The 18,485-nt window shown below is 40.1% G+C and overlaps 1 protein-coding gene and 1 non-coding gene across 4 annotated transcripts; one reads left to right on the top strand and one right to left on the bottom strand.

Annotated features, from left to right (window-relative positions):
* Positions 1-238: 238 nt before the first annotated feature.
* On the bottom strand, positions 239-311 carry trnar-ccu (transfer RNA arginine (anticodon CCU)). Its single transcript has one exon. It is a non-coding gene; the product is annotated as a tRNA-Arg (tRNA).
* Positions 312-578: 267 nt separating this feature from the next.
* On the top strand, positions 579-15,205 carry wdr45b (WD repeat domain 45B). 3 transcript variants are annotated; one of them, XM_030755496.1, is made up of 10 exons: positions 579-843; positions 1,872-1,946; positions 3,814-3,915; positions 4,493-4,580; positions 4,933-5,027; positions 5,262-5,452; positions 5,554-5,639; positions 9,671-9,772; positions 9,941-10,026; positions 13,227-15,205. In XM_030755496.1, the coding sequence occupies exons 1-10, from the start codon at positions 777-779 to the stop codon at positions 13,331-13,333; spliced, it is 999 nt and encodes a 332-aa protein (XP_030611356.1). In that variant the 5' UTR covers positions 579-776; the 3' UTR covers positions 13,334-15,205. The 3 variants fall into 3 exon arrangements, with proteins under 3 accessions (XP_030611356.1, XP_030611354.1, XP_030611355.1); XM_030755494.1 differs by having other exon boundaries at positions 580-843; positions 9,905-10,026; XM_030755495.1 differs by lacking the exon at positions 579-843 and adding an exon at positions 1,472-1,682 and having other exon boundaries at positions 9,905-10,026.
* Positions 15,206-18,485: the final 3,280 nt, after the last annotated feature.

Genomic DNA, 18,485 nt, shown 5'->3' on the forward strand with positions numbered 1-18,485 from the left:
TTGATGTCATACACATACTTTAGCACCTACAATAATTGCTACACTCATGTCCTTTGGTTGGTGTTATATATATAATCAATATTCTTGTAGCGTAGGGTTTTTATTATTGTCACAGGTTGTGTAATGCTACAGTTCCTTAGTAAATAAAGATGTGCAGTTGGATGAAAAACACCCCAAATGATAAAATCGAGCCTCTGATTTCCTGTTACAACATTAACAAATTCATCCTAAAACACACCACCCCAGATGGGACTCGAACCCACAATCCCTGGCTTAGGAGGCCAGTGCCTTATCCATTAGGCCACTGGGGCTATAGTCAGACAAGAGCTCTACTCATTTTCTATTTTAACGTACTACAGTACCTATGCGCTATATGATCACAAACAAAGGTTAAGCGGTTGTTCTTACTATATGTTATGTATAACTGTGGCACAGTGGGATGGGATTACACTATCTATTTCCTTCAACTCTATCCACACTTTTTACTCGATTCTTGAAACCCACTCAGCAGCTAACTCGGAAAGTCACGTTCCCGTTTTAGTCCAAACGAAGTTCACGCAGTTATTTCAGCGTTTGCTGCGTTCTTGAATGCGCTGCCGAGCGGCGCAAGCCCCCTTTGATCTCGACTGGTGACAGCTCTTCCTGCTTCCAGCCTTCTGTTTTCCTCCTCCCTAGCAGCACAGTCAGGAGGAATGGTAGCCGGTTAGCTCCTCAGGCGGCAGCTGTTGGATTAACTTGTCACCGCTGTTTGGCATTCGGTTGTTTCTGTCACAATTATGAATTTACTACCATCAAACCCGCACGGGAATGGACTCCTTTATGCTGGGTTTAACCAGGATCATGGTATGAAGCGTCGTGCTTTTTTTTTTCCTCCTCCCAAACGGAATTTGGAAACGTCGTTGATTGTTAATCTGTCACCACTAAGTCAGGGTCTTCAAATACATAACACAACATAACAGCAGTAGTTTTACACTTTCAGACTTTGGAATATCTTGTGAAAATATGGTTGTGTCGTTGCTCTCGTTGAAACGTTAACTTTGAGCACTCAATGTTAATATTAGCTAAGGCTACCCACCCGAAAAATAGTTAGCGTTTTTTGTTTTCGGCTAACCAGCTATCGGGTCTCGATTCAGAGGCTGGAAAATCAGGTATAAACGTGATGAAAGTTCGAGGTCTGTAATGAGAAAAATCTATAATTGGCTGCTGATTTGTATTTAGCACTAATGCTAATGTCAGCTAAATTTTCATCGGTCGTCGCACTAGTAACTGTGACCACTACGGCTGTCAGCTACTGTTAGCTAAGCAATGCTAACAGCTTCCTTCGCTAAATGGGCGTTAAAGCATTATTAATAAGCGCAAACTGCACAAGTTCCTGTTCGCTTTTTAGGTGAACAGTTTGTCACTAGAGTGCTCGCTTTCTAAAATAAAGATAATGTTAATTTGAAGTTCACGTTAAACATTAACATTTGCCTAGCTCCCCACCCACCCGCGTTTACACACAGGCCGTAAAGTTGGAGTGATTCCTGACCGTTCGGTCAACATCTAACTTCACCTTTCGGTAAAGTTACTGCTGTCATCCACCTTTGGCAAGAGTTGGGTTAACGTAACGTTACTACACTAAAGGGCCATGGCGCCAAACAACACTGTCATGGTGTGGCATTTTCAGATGAACTCCAGCACAGGTTCATTATTTTCGATGGATTTTCTGTCACAGCTGCGCTTTTATCACCGCTTTGTCCATGATGTAAATTATTCTCCTCAGTACCTATTCTGCGTTCACATTACTGCAACTGTTGATGGCTTAGTTATAAAGATATTTATGAAGAATTCCTGGAATTACAAGCGTGGATTCGCTTTGTGTGCCTCTGCAGGATGCTTTGCCTGTGGGATGGAGAATGGATTTCGTGTATACAACACAGATCCTCTCAAAGAGAAGGAGAAGCAAGGTAACGAGACTGCAAACAGCGTGATATTGGTCAGATTTTTCTTAACAGGGTTTTTACACCAGTCACTGTCTAAATATGTTTGCTACAGTCACTGGTTTGCTCACATACAAGATGATGAATTAGAAGAATATCAATTAAGTTGTCATAAAGTCTTTGACGTGGGGCACCATTATCTGGGTGTTGTGGAGCTGTTTCACTGTGTTTGGCAGTGTAGAAAGATTAAAATATTACATGAGAAAATTCAAAGACATTCTCTGAGAATTTCTCGATTCTGTTTAGTTTGAAGAACACAGATATATAAATGGACTAACACCATCAAACACCAATCTGTTAAATTCCAAAAATTTATTTTCCCCCAAAAAACAAAATAAACAAAAAAAGCTCAAATGTGTATGGTAAGGCCTCCAAAACATGTATTAAAATAAAAATAAAAATATTAGAAATGATTTCTGGCCTCTTTTTGCTACACTGCTTTTTAACATTATAACTGGAGGGTTTTTCATGTGAATTTGAACATTTAATTTTCCATGCTTGCCCTTTTATTTTTTTCTGGAAAAGGCTTTTTTTTTTTAGAAGAAGCAAAGATTAAATTGACATTTCACCCAGAAAATGGAGTAAATTAGACTGTGGTGTGGGCACATTTGTGCTTGTGTATGTGTAGGAGTGCTTTATTTGAAAAATTACTATCACCATATAGATGTACTTTGTGAGCATAATGAAGCCATAATCAGCTGCCTTTCCAGTAAAATCCTCCAGCATCATTCAGCTGGTGGCAGTAGTCCCTCTTCAGTTTTCAGTGGAAATCCCCGTGAACATGGACTGCTGCTGTGGAGCGGCTGCAGGACTCAAGACAGCTGAGTGAAACAGAGATCACTAAAACAGCCTGGGCAGGGAGGACTGGAGCTAGATAGATGGTAGCCTATAACCAAAAAGCTGAAGGAAAACAATGTATAGCTCAATAAAATAAGAGTAAGATAAAGTAATCTCAGTGAGGCAAAACGGCATAAAAATGTGCTCAGTTAAAATGAAAAATAAAGTAAAAATGAACTGAAGATCCCAGTAAAGTCAAAATCTTACACAATTATGTGTAAGATTTTCACTTATTATGTAAGTAAAATGTATGTAAATTTTGACTATTATACAGTGTGTAACTCAGTCATTTAAAATAGGCCACAGGTGTGGATGTGAGTGTGAACTGTTGTCACCTGTCTTGTGTCAGCCCTGCGGCAGACCCTGCCCCTCAACTCAGCTCAGCTTTTCAGATACTGCCAAATGTACGAGACAGGCGGAGAACTGAAATTACGTTTCCCACAACCCACGGGGTGCAAAGAGCTTGTTCAACATAAAATACACAGTATATATCACAATGTACACAGTAGAAAACTCTCTCGCCCCAACAGCTGGGATAGGCTCACGTTACTCTGTGACCCTGAAAAGGATAAGCAGAAGAAAGAAAATGGATGAATAAGATATAACGTAGAATAAGTAAAAATGTTAAAACTGAATTATAATTAATAATGCTTTATTAATTAGGTAAAGACTAAATATATATACTAAATATATATTGGCTTTAAAAAGAAAAGTAGCTCATTCAATAATTTATATTCATTTTTGGGGTAATCTGTAAAATTTGTTGAAAATAAATCCTCATTTAGGAAAATCATGCGGTCGGTGGAGATCATGTGACTAAGCACATGCAGCCCTCAGATTTAAGGTTTCAGGTCTGCAGCTGTCCAAGTACTGTTCACAGGGCTGTGGCGCTCCTTCGTCTCTCTGTGCTGACCCACAGTGACTGCAGGCTTTCTTTTTCTTACTGTCACCAACAGTATTTATTTCTCACGTTACTATTCATTACTTTAACTTTCAGAGTTCCTAGAGGGCGGAGTTGGCCACGTGGAGATGCTGTTTAGGTGTAACTACCTTGCACTAGTGGGAGGCGGGAAGAAACCCAAGTACCCAACTAACAAAGGTTTGTTTTGTGAGCACAGGTTTGCACAGCATCAGCTTTACTGTTGAACCAGCCCTCTGCTCTGACGGATGATTTCTTTTAGTTTTTCTGGAAGTGAAAGGTGGCATTCTTATTAATGACAAAAAACATCACCAGTTTTCTATTTCTACATACTGAACCCACAGACTGAATGCAGAAAATTTAGAAAACTTTCTGTTTGAGCTTTGGTTGGAGTTCCCTCTATTACATCATATCATTTTTTTTTTGTTTTTTTATTTCCAATTTATGCCACATAACTTTGATTAGACAGGACCAAAGTGCCCAGGGTTCATCTGTTCACCTGTAGCTTTTCTTCACCCTTGTTATGGGTTTTCAGTGGGATGCTGGTGTTAATACTTAAAATGATATTTTGAGAAATAATGAGGTAGAAAAAGTAAAACACACATCTGTTTGATGGGGTATGTCCAAGTCTAAGCTTCATCATTCTTTGCACAGTATGCAGTATAAATGTTGCAGTGCTATGTTGTGTCACTTCCTGCAGAAAAAGCATCACGTGGCACATTTTAATTCATGTCACCTCTTTGTTTTTATTCTCTAGTGATGATCTGGGATGACCTGAAGAAGAAGACTGTCATTGAGATTGAGTTCTCTACAGAAGTTAAAGCAGTGAAACTTCGACGTGACAGGTAATAAAAAAACTGTCCCCAGATTGTAGCTTTTAAAGCTTCATTAACTGATTTTGTTTATTCTGTGCTGATAGTGTGCCTATTTTTATTCATTCTCATTTAAAACAAATCTTAATATCATTGAGAGTGGCAGGTAAAATAAAAATTTTATACCCAAAAAATGAACTTTTGAGTAGATATATATATATATATATATATATATATATATATATATATATATATATATATATATATATATATATATATATATATATATATATATATATATATATATATATATATATATATATATTTTTGGCATTAGCTTGCAGTTTATATTTTAGCTTGTGTGTCGGCTCTCCCGTCCTCTTAGGATTGTGGTGGTCCTGGACTCAATGATCAAAGTGTTCACCTTTACCCACAACCCCCATCAGCTGCATGTGTTTGAGACCTGCTACAACCCCAAAGGTCAGTCCGTCCTGTGACTTAAGCTCTCGAACCATACTGACTCTTTGATGGCAGCTTTAGCAAACCTGTTAATCACCTGAACTCTAGTCCCAGAAGTTCTATCGCTGTCTGTAAGAGCACCTGAAAAACTGAGCTCAGTGCTGAACCTTTTCTTTTGGTGTAAGTCACAAAGCGTTTTTGAAGCGTGTTGTTCAGGTGTGTCGGGATGAACACTTTGTCCCTTTCTCTCCTCAGGTCTGTGCGTGCTGTGTCCCAACAGCAACAACTCTCTGTTGGCCTTCCCTGGGACTCATTCAGGCCACGTGCAGATTGTGGACCTTGCCAACACAGAGAAGCCCCCAGTTGACATTCCTGCCCATGAGGGGGCACTGTGCTGCATAGCGCTCAACCTGCAGGGCACAAGAATAGCTACTGCATCAGAGAAAGTATGGGCTCTAGTAAATTAAGCCAAGTCTAGTAAAAAGAAAATTCTTTAGATGTGTATTTTGCTTCTTACTGACTTGTGATCTATGTTGTATTTCCACAGGGGACACTCATTAGAATTTTTGACACATCTGCAGGTCAGCTCATACAGGAGCTAAGACGGGGCTCACAGGCAGCTAACATTTACTGGTGAGTGCTCAGCATAGTGCTAGTCACATCTTGACCTAACAGCATAACAAACATGGCAAAATAAATTTTAAAAAATGCTACTTGATGCAAAGCTGTTATTTGCACTGGTAACAACTGCTCTTCAAAGCCTTTCTGCAACATGCATCAGAATATTTGCTCTTCCCACAAGCGTAAATTGCATATCAGCAGGTTGCAGAAACAGCAGTGTTCATTTCTCCATTATACTTATAGTGTGACCACAGTCTGAGTGCTGCTTTTACAGTCATCATTCAAAGAAACTGCAAGATGTCTGTTACATAGCTACACCAACCCTCTCACAGTGACTCAGCTGGAAAGAGGACCTGAACTATAAAACTCTCCATAAGGTGACCCCATCAAGTCACCGTGCTAGTCCATCTGAACAAACAGAATAGCATGAAAAACTTCTCTTCACAGTTTAATTAGACTTTAATAAACTCTATATTATTACACAAAGTAAAATATTTTAAGCCTTTCTTGTTTTAATTTTGACGATTATGGTTTGTAGCTCATGAAAATCAGAAATACAGGATCTCAAGTTATTTTCTAACAAATCAAAAAGTGATTAACAATACAGAAGCAATCTGAAAACTACAGTACTGTGCAAAAGTCTTGAGCCACCCCTCATTTCTTTATATTTTGCTCAGAAAATGGGAAATAGTTGTAGTGATTAATTGAAATGAGCAAACATACATGAAAATACAGTATAGAAGGAAAAAACTAGGGGTGGGACTCGATTAAAAAAATTAATCGAATTAATTACAAGCTTTGTAATTAATTAATCGAAATTAATCGCATTTTAATCGCATTTCAATATTTAACATGATAAATATTAATTTAAGTTTAGTTGATGAATAAATCAATATACATAAGCTTAAACTTCAAAATTTAGTTTATTTTCCCACCAGTCTACTACACAGACCAATGAAGGGTGGAAGTGCTCCTGTGATAAGCAAACTCCTGAAATTAAAGTTAAGCATCATAACTGGATAGTTTTATTCAACATTAATGTCTCACTTGTTATAGTTGGAAATTAATCATTCTCTCAGCTGTATTCCTTGATGTTGAAATGTGTTACGCTTGTTTTAACAGCTTATTTTGAATTAAAGACTTAAAATTAAACCACAAAAAGGAGAAAAAGTTCGTTCTCCGTTTAACAGCTGCTTTTACACAGCTGTGCTTCGCACTCACGGTTGCTAGGCGACATGAGCTACGTAGAGGTGACGGCAGCTGATATGAAGGCTGGCTGCTCACTTCCGGCCTTTGTGGTGTTCGTGGGCTGCGAAAGACGTGGGCCGGGTCCTTCGCAGGATGCGGCCCCTAATTTGGACATTGTGCGTCGATATAATCTGTATGCCGGGAACTCGTGCACTGAGAAACGTTCCACGGTGCAAAGTGCGATTAAAATGCGTTAAAAATTTTAACGCGTTAATTTCCCCGTAATTAATTAATCGAAATTAACGCGTTAAAGTCCCACCCCTAAAAAAAACAGAATTTGTATAATTCTGAGTTTGTTAGTCAGTATTTGGTACGACCACCTTTATTCTTAAACGCAGCCTAAACTCTTAGGCTACGTTCACACTGCAGCCTGAAGTGACCCAAATCCGATCTTTTTAGCCCTCATGCGACCTGTATCCGATCTTTTCAAATGCGACCTGAGTGTGTACGGCCAGGTCACATTCATCCAACCTGCATGTCATTGATACTCGACAAACGTCACTATTCTGTGTCCTTTTACGCGGACGCGGGAAGGAAAACGTGTGACTTCTGTAAACATTGAGCGCGCTCGCTACATGTGATGTTATCGCGTCCTCTACTGCACATGCGGGACACTTTCAGGTTCGTCTGCTGTTCACACACAGATCACATCCAAGTTGCATATATTTGGAAATGTGAACGACCACACAAAAAAAAAAATCGGATTTCACAAAAAATCGGAATTGGGTCACTTCAGGCTGCAGTGTGAACGCAGCCTTAGACAAGCTTTCCAATCTTCAGGAATAGTTCTCCAGAGTTCTTGAAGCAGATTTCATAGCTTTTCTCTGGATGTTGGCTGCCTGTTGTTCTGTTCTCTGCCAAGTTGATCCTTACTGCATCAATAATGTAGAGGTCTGAGCTCTGGAGAGGCAAATCCATGACTAATAGATAGTTGTGTGTTTTTTATATCCAGGTATACTTTTACTGCACTGGAAGTGTATTTGGGATCATTGTCATGCTGAAAAATAAAGCCTTTTCCAATCAGATGCTTTACCAGTGGTATTGCATGGTGGATCATCTGAGCGGAGAAGCCAGACCTCACTCTCTGCAGCCACCTCCTCCAGCTCATTTCACCGAGGTGTTCCCAGGCCTGCTGAGAGACGTAATCTCTCCAGTTTGTCTTGGGCCTGTTCTGGGGCCTCCTCCCAGTAGGACATGCCTGGAACGCCTCAGGAGATGTATCAGACTAGGAGACTTGAACCATCTCAGCTAGCTCCTTCCACCGTGCAGTAGCAGCTCTACTCTGAATCCCTCTTGAATTATGAACTTCTCACCCTGTCTCTAAGGCAGAGGCCAGCTCTCATTCTGAGGGTAGGGACATACTGTAGAAATAAATGTTGAAATAAATTTCTGGCTAGAATCCTGATCATGATGTTATACAGTCTAACTGCTGTTGGGATGAATGACCTGTGAAGCTTCCTGCAGGGAGGATGTTTCAGTTTCTGACTGAAGGAGCTGCTCAGCTCACCCGCGGTCTCATGCAGAGGGTGATGGGGGGGTGGTGTCCATAATGGATGTTAGCTTTGATAACATCCTCCTTTCACCCACCACCATCACAGACTCCAGAGGACATCCCAGCACAGAACTAGACCTTCGCACCAGTTTCAGTCCTGCTCCTGTCCCTTTCGGTGCATCCACCCCCCCCCAGCAGATCACTGCATAGAAAAGGGCAGATGCTACCACTATGATACGATTATAAAATTGATCAACCTGCAGTTTAGGGTGTCCTGGTGCCATGTGCACTCATGCTTGTGTTATGGACAAACTTTGGTTAGTACAAAAATCCAATAGCAGAACACCACATTAGGTCAGGCAGGCTGTCCCTCCCAACCACGTCCCTCCAGGCCCACATGAGCATTGAAGTCTATTAGTAGGAGTCGCCAGTTGGGACACCGTCCAGCACCACACCCAGTGGGAATACCCAAGTTCAAGAAAGCTGGGTGATCTGAGCTGTTGTTCAGCACAGAGGCGCCAGTCAGGACTTATTCCTGACTGAAAGGTGCAGGGAAACAAACCAGGAAAAAACTCCAATGTAGCGAGCCGGGTCAATACTACAGTACCCACCCTTGCCTCCCGCCTGTCATTGAGGTCTGGAACACAGCCCCTCTTCAAGAGATTGGCTTGTGCTCTAGAGCCATTCATTGAGGTGAGCTTGACTATATCTAGCGAGAGTCTCTCAACCTCATGATCTAACTCAGGCTTCTTCTCCACCAGAGAGGTGGTGTTCCATGTCCCAGCAGCCAGCCTCAAGACCGCCAAGGCTTCCACCCTTACCCGCCGCCCGACACAAAGTGCCTCTTGCAGGTGGTGAGCCCCCAGCAAGGCAGGCCCATGTCACCTCTTTGGGCTGAGCTCAGCCAGATGATCTGAATCACTCTTTGTCTGGCCCCTCACCCAGGACCGGTTTACCTGAGACCCTACCAGGAGCAAAAGCCCCTCACAACATCCTGATATTAAAGGATGGATGGAGGACTAAATATTCATTCAAGTAGGAGATGTTTTTCTTCAGAGGTTTTTCAGGCAGAAAGCTTTCTCGGTCAGGAGGCAGCACCAAACTGCTCGGTTAGTTTTAGGAAGAGATTGTGGTTTGGGTTGTATTGTTTTCTCTTACAGAGCCTGTCTGTCAGAAAGCTTTAATGGAATGTACTTACTGTGTAGCAGAGTCGCTCTCATTAACAACCGGTTTGCATGCTTTACTTTGTGTCCCTGTGTTTATCTTAATGACAGCTTATTTTTTCGGTCTGCTGTCTTTTCAGCATTAATTTTAACCAGGACGCGTCCCTCATCTGTGTGTCCAGTGACCATGGCACAGTGCACATATTTGCTGCAGAGGACCCAAAAAGGAACAAACAGTCAAGGTCGGTCCTTACTAACGTTCATCACCTAAGTTTCCCACTTGTGATGTGAAGAATGTCTTGGATAGTAATTTAATTCAATCCAGTGTCATAAACATAAATCCAAAAACAGCCTGTTTACCTTTCTCTCTGCAGCTTGGCCTCAGCCAGCTTTCTTCCTAAATATTTCAGCTCTAAGTGGAGCTTCTCTAAGTTCCAGGTCCCCTCAGGCTCTCCCTGTGTGTGTGCCTTTGGAACAGAGCCCAACGCCGTCATAGGTAGGTCCAGATGCACAACTCGTTGTCTCATCAGTTACATGACAGAAGTTGTCAAACAAGGATGACAATGAAATCACACTTTGCAGCATTCTCATGGTTGTGGTAGTTAACCACTACATTAAAACTAGGAGTGAAGAAACATCTTGAAATGAAACTGAAAGTGAGGGAATGTCAGGGCTGTGCTCAGCACGTTAAACTGGCCCTTGAAACACACTTGACTCGGTCTACTTTCTACTAAACCATAGGTTTAGGACTAAGAAAAAAACACCAGGTCAGTGCTGACGGGATATAAATGAATTGAAACCAGAAATAAAGCAGTCACTCAAATTTCCTGCGCAACATCTGCAACAAATACTGTAGCGCACTCTCGCTGTGGCATCTCTGCTCCTGCATTGATGTACCAAAGAAGTGCAAATAGAGACTGACCCGGTTGACACAGGTCCATCTGGTGTGGCTGTGCTTGTTGCAATGCATGCATCAGGTTACACAAATATGTGAACAACCACATACAGTTATTATTTTTGGCTCACGCTGCCAAAAATGGTGAGGACAAGCTGTCTTACAAACCCAAAACTCTAAAAACCAAACAAACACACACATACAGGATGAGCCTTTTGTTTTGGTCTCTAAAAAAACAAAAATGTAAAAAATATCACCTTAAAATGTTATTTGTATTGTAGAATCTTTCAAATATCCCCCTTAACTCTCTACATCTTTTTTAAAAACTGTTTGGTTTGTGTGGTTCTCCAGAGTTCTTCGTTTTCCTCCAGCTGTCCCTCACACTTGGGTTACTCACTTCATCTTGCATATTTCAGTCCATACATAGTGCGACCCTGGCTGTTTACATGTTTCAGGCATGGTTTAATCCATGTCTGAGGAAACAGCTTTAAGTCTTCAGTCCTTATACGTTCAGCTGGTTTAGACTAATGTAGTCAAAACAAAGTCCAGGGTGGTGTTGGGTCAACTGTAGGATCATCATGGAAATGTTACACTGATATATAAACTTAGCACAAAATCTAAGGACATTTGTGTTTACTAGATTATTTCTTTGTTGTAACAAAGCTTCTTGGCAATAAATCTGTTGGAAAGCCTGTTTATTTTTTATGGAGCCACATCTGTAAGGAACATGCATTTGTGGGTTGAGCAGCAGCGTTGTATATGTGGGCTACATCCATGAGAAAAAGACTCCTTTTGTCTGCCAAACAGGCTTTTTCTGCTATTGACTCTTGATTGGTGTCATTTATTGGATTGGATGATTAAAGTCTGAAGAAACAACATATTGAAACAAACATATTGGCAATTTAACAATTTATTCTTAGAACAAACAGGGGCCTCAGCAGCATGTGGAAGAACCATACACAGCTACAACAAACTCCTCCTCATGCTGGTCACAGCTTGGTCACACACTGCTCTGAGATGCCATCTCATTCTTCCACTAGAATTTGTTGCAAGTCAGCCAGTGTGGTTGTGTTGGTCACTCTTGCATGAACGGCACACCCAAGCTGATCCCACATCTTCTCCACTCCTAAAGTCTGGAAGTAGTCTCCGATAAAGCCCTACTCTTGGGGAGATGAGCATTCATCTTGGAGGATAGAGTTCAGTCCCAGATTGTGGAGATATGGGATTGCCACTGGTTGCAGAATCTCATCTCGATATCTCTCTGCATTGAGATTGCCTCCAATAATGACAAGCCTGACTGTCAGCACCTGGGGCACCAGAAGCTCCAAACAAGAGGCAATAGCAGAATCAGCTGTTTGGCAGAGAGGTTGGTCAAGTTTTTCATGGGTGCAGCCCACATACTCAACTCTGCTGCTCAACCCACAAATGCAGTTTGTTTACAGATGTGGCTCCATAAATGGGCTTTCCAACGGTACAAAGTTTATTACCAAGAAGAAATAACTGACCAATAAATTTCCTTACTTTCTGTGCAAAGTTTATATTTGTAAATATATTTTTATTTTTTTGCAAACCATAATAAGGTAGCAACATTACCATCACTCCACATAGCAGTGGGGGGGGGGGGGGGGGGGGGTGACGTAAGTAAGAAGTTAACAGATAATATTCTGTGGCCTCGTTTACATCCATAAAATCTCAATGTTCTAGCATCAGTGCTGGTGTTTGTTTATCATGACATTCAGATTAAAAGCTTATAGTAGGTTCAATCACAAGATGTCAGCCAGATTATGGTCCAGTTCTGACACTGCAGGGTGTTTGGTCAGGAGGGGAACAATTCAGTTCAGATTTATTTATATAGCACCAGTTCACAGTAGCAGTTGTATTAAGGCACTTTATATAAAAAGGTAAAGACTCTACAATATTAGAGAGAGAACCCCAACAATCAGACCATCTTCTGTGAGCCAGCATTTGGAGACAGTGGAGCAGAAGAACTCCTTTTTAAGAAGAAACCACTGGCAGAACTAAACTTGGGGGAAAGAGATAAAAAGGAGACCACAAAAAACAAACAGCACAATATGCAAACTTACAGGAGAGAGTAGACATATGGTAATTACATGCAGTAATGGCATATAAATAAAGAAGGGAGTGGAAGAGGAGTCCTCAGTGCATCCTAGGAGGTACCACAACCATCTGACTCCGTAGCAGCGTAACAAAGGGATGTTCAGGGTCTTCTGAGGGAGCTGGTTTCACAGGAGCAGCAGCCTGATGGCTGAAGACTGCCTCCAGTTCTACTTTTGGAAACTCTAGGAACCACAAGTTAGTCTGAGTGCTCTTTTGGGATAATATATTATGAAATCCATCACATGAAGAGACGCTAATCGTTGAAGAATGTATGTGAGGAGTAAGATGAACAAAAATAGGTGTTGTGCACAACATGCAAAATAGGAATGATGGTGCCTGTGTAACATAAGACAGCCATTATCATACACACTTCAGTTTAGTTGCCACTTTGTGCTATTGGTTACCATTATCTGTTCACCCTTTTCTTGGAACAACTAGCTGCTGCCTCTTCCTGATGACAGCAAGCATGTTGAAAAATACAGGAAGGGCAATCTTTAGTCATGTCTTTCAGTTATGAAATAGCAACATTTTGACTTTATAATTGCCTAATCTGACACAGTATTATATGGAGTAGTGTGAGCGTGACATTGTTGCTAAGTAAAAACACCTCTGACCCGTCCTCTCTGCAGAGCGCTGCTTTAACTAAACACTTTGTCTTTTTTCTCCCTCGCTTCAATTTGTAGCCATTTGTGCTGACGGCAGCTACTACAAGTTTCTGTTCAACCAAAAAGGGGAGTGTTCCAGAGACGTGTACGCCCAGTTTCTGGAGATGACGGATGAGAAAATATGACCTTTGACCTGTTTTCAGACTTCCTATTAAACAGCCTGTTTTGTTTTTCTTTACTCTTTTTATTTTAAAGGCAGTTAGAGAAGTCCAATGTTTCACTTCTCTTTATGTTGCCAGACTCTGCCACAAGAGCATCAAATGAAGGGAGAACAAAAAAAGGAATTTCTGGGGGGGGGGGGGCCTCAACGCAAAGATGGTGGAAGTATGAACAGTGGTGCAGATTTCATCTCCCTGCACAGATGAACATGGATGATTTACTTCTAAACCAAACACAAGAAAAAAAAAGGAAGTTATTTTTTGAAAGGACAACTTGCCTCTTTTTAAGACGTCTTCCGAGGAATTTACAAAGGATGGCTATTTTTAATCACACGGGATTCTGATCCAATGGGAATATAGAGAATTTTGTCAACTGACCACCACCACCTAACAATAGGGAGTGCCTCTGAAACTGAAGAGAATCTGTGTGCACATGCTGTTGTTGTTGTCATATATATACATATATAGATATATATACATACATACAAGTGTTTGTGTATACCAGTGTACCATACTAGGCATTTGAAAAGCAGGATCAGAATGATTACTATTTTTTTTCTTCCCTTTGGTTTTACTTGTTTGCAGAAACATCTAGAGGCCCCACAGCAGACTGATCCTGTATTGTGTAACGCCACCTTAGTATTACTAGATTTTCTTACAGTTCCTGTATATACACAAACTTGCCAGACTGAACTTCTAACCACAAACTGTACAGAATTGTAGCAAAAAAAAAAAAAAAATCACTTGTCTTTGACATTGTGCAATATATTATTTCCTTAGTCTTTTTGTTTTAAAGGTTATTTTTATGTTTGCCTGACCAACACAGCTTAAAGAATTTGACGTTTTTGTAAATACAATTATTCACCTTTTTGAGTGTTAGTGATACCATCTTACATGTCTGTATGGTAAATGTAAAGCTACAGAATGTAGCTCGTTAGCTTAGCATCAAGTCTGGCTAAAGGTGTCAAATTCTGCCCATCAGAACTTTTCAGTTTGTTCATACAAAAAGGTAAAAGTAACGTTTTCTTATTGCGACCACTTTAGTTGTCAGTGGTGGTTTTATTGCCATCTTGCGTTTTCCCAAGAAACATATGGATATGTCAGGCATGACTGTTGCTTAGCATTACTGGTGGGGTTAGCAAGCAAGCAGGCAACAGTTATGTTTTAGTTGTGCATTACAGAATACAATCAAACTATACAAAAATTAAAGTAAAAGGATGGCAGAAGATTAGTTGACTTTTAATATCTCTGGATAGAAGTTAGGCTAGTTTTTCCCCACTTAAGCTACTTGTGCTAATTTAAGCTAACTGGCTTTTAGTCATTTACCCTGTAGACAAAGTCTGTGTCAAGTCTTGGCATAAAAGTGACTCCACTTATCCACTTAAGTTTTATTTATTTTACTTTTCAGTTTGTGAAAGCTGAGTCCCTTTTTTAAAAAAAGGAAAAACCAGGAGTTCAGTGAAAAGATTGGTAATACTTTGATGCCTGTATGGTGAATAAAAAGCTGCGGCTAGCAGCAGTTTAGCTTTAGCCTAGCATAAAAAGTGGAAATAACCACTAATGAACACCTCAGTTGAAATCATGCAAGCAACTGCAAGTGTTCAAGTGGAAAAAAGTGATATATGCACACAAAGCTAATTTGCTGTTTGCTGCTAGCCTTAATTTTCTATTTGCCCCACGTCTGCAGGGTATTCAACTTATCTCTGTGCAAAAAATAAACAGATTTAACAAAATGCTGAAATATGTCTTTAAAAGTGAATGTTGAGTGAATGTTTCTGCCTCAACAGGGAGCTTAATAGGCAAACAAATGCACACTGAATAACAAAAAAAAAAAGCCTAGATCAACTGTAAAAACATTTAAAATTTGGTTTAAGAATGCACTTAGTGTTTAGTGTTTAGCCCATTATGATTAAATCATAAATGTCAGAAAGATAACATTATTTTTGGTAAAAGTAACATTTGTAACTTGTTAAACTGCTTTACTCTGTGAAGCTAGTTAAGCTAATGCAAAGTGAAGCACTCTGTTTGTTGGGCCATAAGCAGGACATCTGCTCAGTGTGGCTCCAACCCAGAAGAACTTCTATAAGCAGCGCTGTTAATGGGTGCTTTTGGCCTTTCATTTGTCAAGCTCCTTGACAGCTTTTTGTTGATTCATTGCAAAAACACATCACATGTGTCACTTTCTGTGTCGGATTGTTGCTTATGTAGTTGTAAAGCCGAGCGCATGGGGGACTTGGTGGTCACCGTCCACAGGAGGGATGCTGCACAAACTAAAAAGCCAACTGGATTCTGACACTCAGAATGATTGTAAAACCTGCATTGAAATTTGTGAATAAAATTTTTAAATTTTTACAGTTTGAGCATTATGTGCTGTTTCATACCTACTGTAATGTGGAAACCAAATGTAGCATTGTACTGAATCTGTTTAACTGTTCACTATCTTCCTCTGTTTTTAACCATCCGTCAGCACTATTTTAAGGATGAATTAGCATATGCAGGATAACACATCCAGATCAGTAACTTGGGGCCAAGAGTAACTGTGTGGCAGTGTTAATTTTGACAGCAAATTTTGATTTAGTTTTAGTCATAATTTAGTATCTGAATAGTTTTAGTTTTAGTCGACTAATTGTAAGAATATAGTCGACTAAATCTACAGTCGATTTAGTCTAAAACATAAAGGGTGTAAAATGTAAATGCTTTTTCTTCAGTTCCCTTGAATTAGTCATTATACACAAAATTAAACATTCATTAAAAGTTATGGAATATTATTAATAATATTAACATTGGCGTTTCACCTGCTTCCCACACACCTGATCATTAACACCACCTTACTGAGATAATACAGCGTTTTACAGCAGGACGCTCTGAAAGGTACAGGGCAGTGTTCAGGACTAAGATTATAAAGGCTAATCCACCGCGGGGTGGAGATTTTCTCTGAACACAAACTGGGAAAAACACTTTACCCTGCAGGACATTAAAATGCTGACCTTTGCATGGAGATCTGGGTGACTGGTTTGCAGATGTCGTTGAAGATTTGTCGTGTTTTTACCCGAGATAGTCGCCCCACATGGTTTACACATCGTTTTGTCTGTCACGGTAACAAAGGACAAATGTGTCCATACATCGGCTCTTTCTTTCTCCCTGCTGACACTGGATACATCACTTAGTTCTACCGGAAGTAACAACAAATCACAGGCTAGTTTGTCCTTCCCGGGTTTAGAGCAAATTTGTGCATCTGTGCGTTTGATTGGATGTTTTCCTAACGTGTCCCGCCCTGTCACAAAATTAAATCAGTTCTGATTGGATGTCGTCCCCGCCAAGCATTTTCGTCTAGTTTTCATTCGTTGACGAAAGTGTCAAATAATTTCGGCATCGTTTTTATTATTTTAGGTCGTTTTTATTTAGTTATCATCTCGTTTTCGTCATGAAAAAAAGGGTCGCTGAGGAAATTAACACTGCTGTGTGGGAAATGGTAAAGCCATACATGTATGAATGCATTTAACAAGAGCACCGCTGAGTGGCTGCTAATGCTCGGCTGATTTTGATTTGCAACAGAGGAAAGGTCAAAGAGGTCAAAGTGCTGTTACAGTGAAGTCAGTGAAAAAGTGTATGGAGTTTGATGGCGCTAGCTTGAACAGTATGTTTCTATGGTGTGAATTTGAACATCCTAGGTCACATTCTTTGATATGCAGCGTTCACAACATTTTCAGAAAGCTTGACCTCTGACCTTTACCTTGAGGTCAAGGTTGCCAAGATTTGAACTCGTCTGAGAGTTTTAGTAGATGCATCTATGGTGTGTATTTGAGCATCCTAGGTCACATCTTTCTCAAGTTATGGCCAACATTAACGTCTAGTTGAGCTAAAAATTGTCTAGTTGAATCTTTGAATAATCACCAGAACAGATGTTGGACTGTATAGGTTACTACGTGTCAAACTAAAGCCCCTTACTGTAAACCAACATTTCCACTGACAGGCCAGTTCTCAATGAAGCTTCAGCTCATTCCTGATGTCACCGTCTCATCGCTCCAGCAGAGAGAAATAAATGACACAGAGTTTGCGTTTGCCCAGCTGAGAAGGCATTTACTCAAAGAAATACAAACTAAGAGATTATGTTTTAAATAAATTTATAAAAAAAAAGCATTTATCCACTGAAGCAGAACAAACACCTATCACTTGCTTTTCTTTGTGTAACATAGAATACAATCTGAATAGACTTTTTTTAGTAGCCTGAAATGAATAAGAGAATCCAGCCAACAGATTGCCAACTTCAACACAAAGATAACAACAGCCAATGATGATGGGGATAAAACCCGACTAAAAATGTACAAATAAAAAATGCAAATGTTTTTAAATGAACTAAGAGGTTAAGTGCAGCACTGGTCAGAATCAGCGTAGATCCAGTCCAAATTTTCTTCAGTTCCGTAGTCGGATAATCTGCTCAGGTACATTGTTTCTAGAACCGTAACATGCAAGCTCAATGAAGCATATGGTCAAATACACATGGGAATATATTTTTATCTCTTAGGATATTTGTAAAATATGACAAATCTGTAGATGTACAGTGAAAAAGGAATTTAATTTGCATGAATGAGCAGGAAAAAAAGAACATCCACTCCATAGTGTTTTCATTACAACAAAAAGAAAATCCAAAAAAACAGAGACTACATTCATTTCACCGAACAGAGTCCACATACAAAAACAGCAAATATAAAAAAAATAAATTAATTAAAAAAAAGAAAAGAAAATGATGTTGTGATGACCCCACTTATAGCTTTAGTTATCTTATTATTACTAGATAGTATCTGTGCCTTGGGAAATGGAGAAAGACTCAAAAGATCCAAAGATACACTTGTACAACAGAATACTGCATATCTACTCACAACTGGGTTAGCTAGGTCGACATGGAGGCTAGCTGCCGAAGATGGGAATGTCCACACGTACATACACACACTTCCCTTTGCGGAATACACTACTGGTGATATCACTTGGTTGCTTTTTCTATCTGACACACAGTTAAGCGCTTGTCTGTAATGCTACCAGGATAAGACTCCTCGTCGTCTTTGGATGAGTTTCGGGACTCTCGCTTGCTTAAAAAGCCTTTTTTTTTTCCTTTAATCTG

This window comes from Archocentrus centrarchus, chromosome 19, assembly GCF_007364275.1.
Source record: "Archocentrus centrarchus isolate MPI-CPG fArcCen1 chromosome 19, fArcCen1, whole genome shotgun sequence".
NCBI lineage: Eukaryota > Metazoa > Chordata > Actinopteri > Cichliformes > Cichlidae > Archocentrus > Archocentrus centrarchus.

Coding starts and splice junctions, on each gene's coding strand:
- wdr45b (XM_030755494.1), top strand. CDS start 777: ATGAATTTACTACCATCAAACCCGCACGGGAATGGACTCCTTTATGCT. Junction 4,581..4,932: donor GTGAAACTTCGACGTGACAG/GTAATAAAAAAA, acceptor CCGTCCTCTTAG/GATTGTGGTGGTCCTGGACT. Junction 5,453..5,553: donor TAGCTACTGCATCAGAGAAA/GTATGGGCTCTA, acceptor GTATTTCCACAG/GGGACACTCATTAGAATTTT.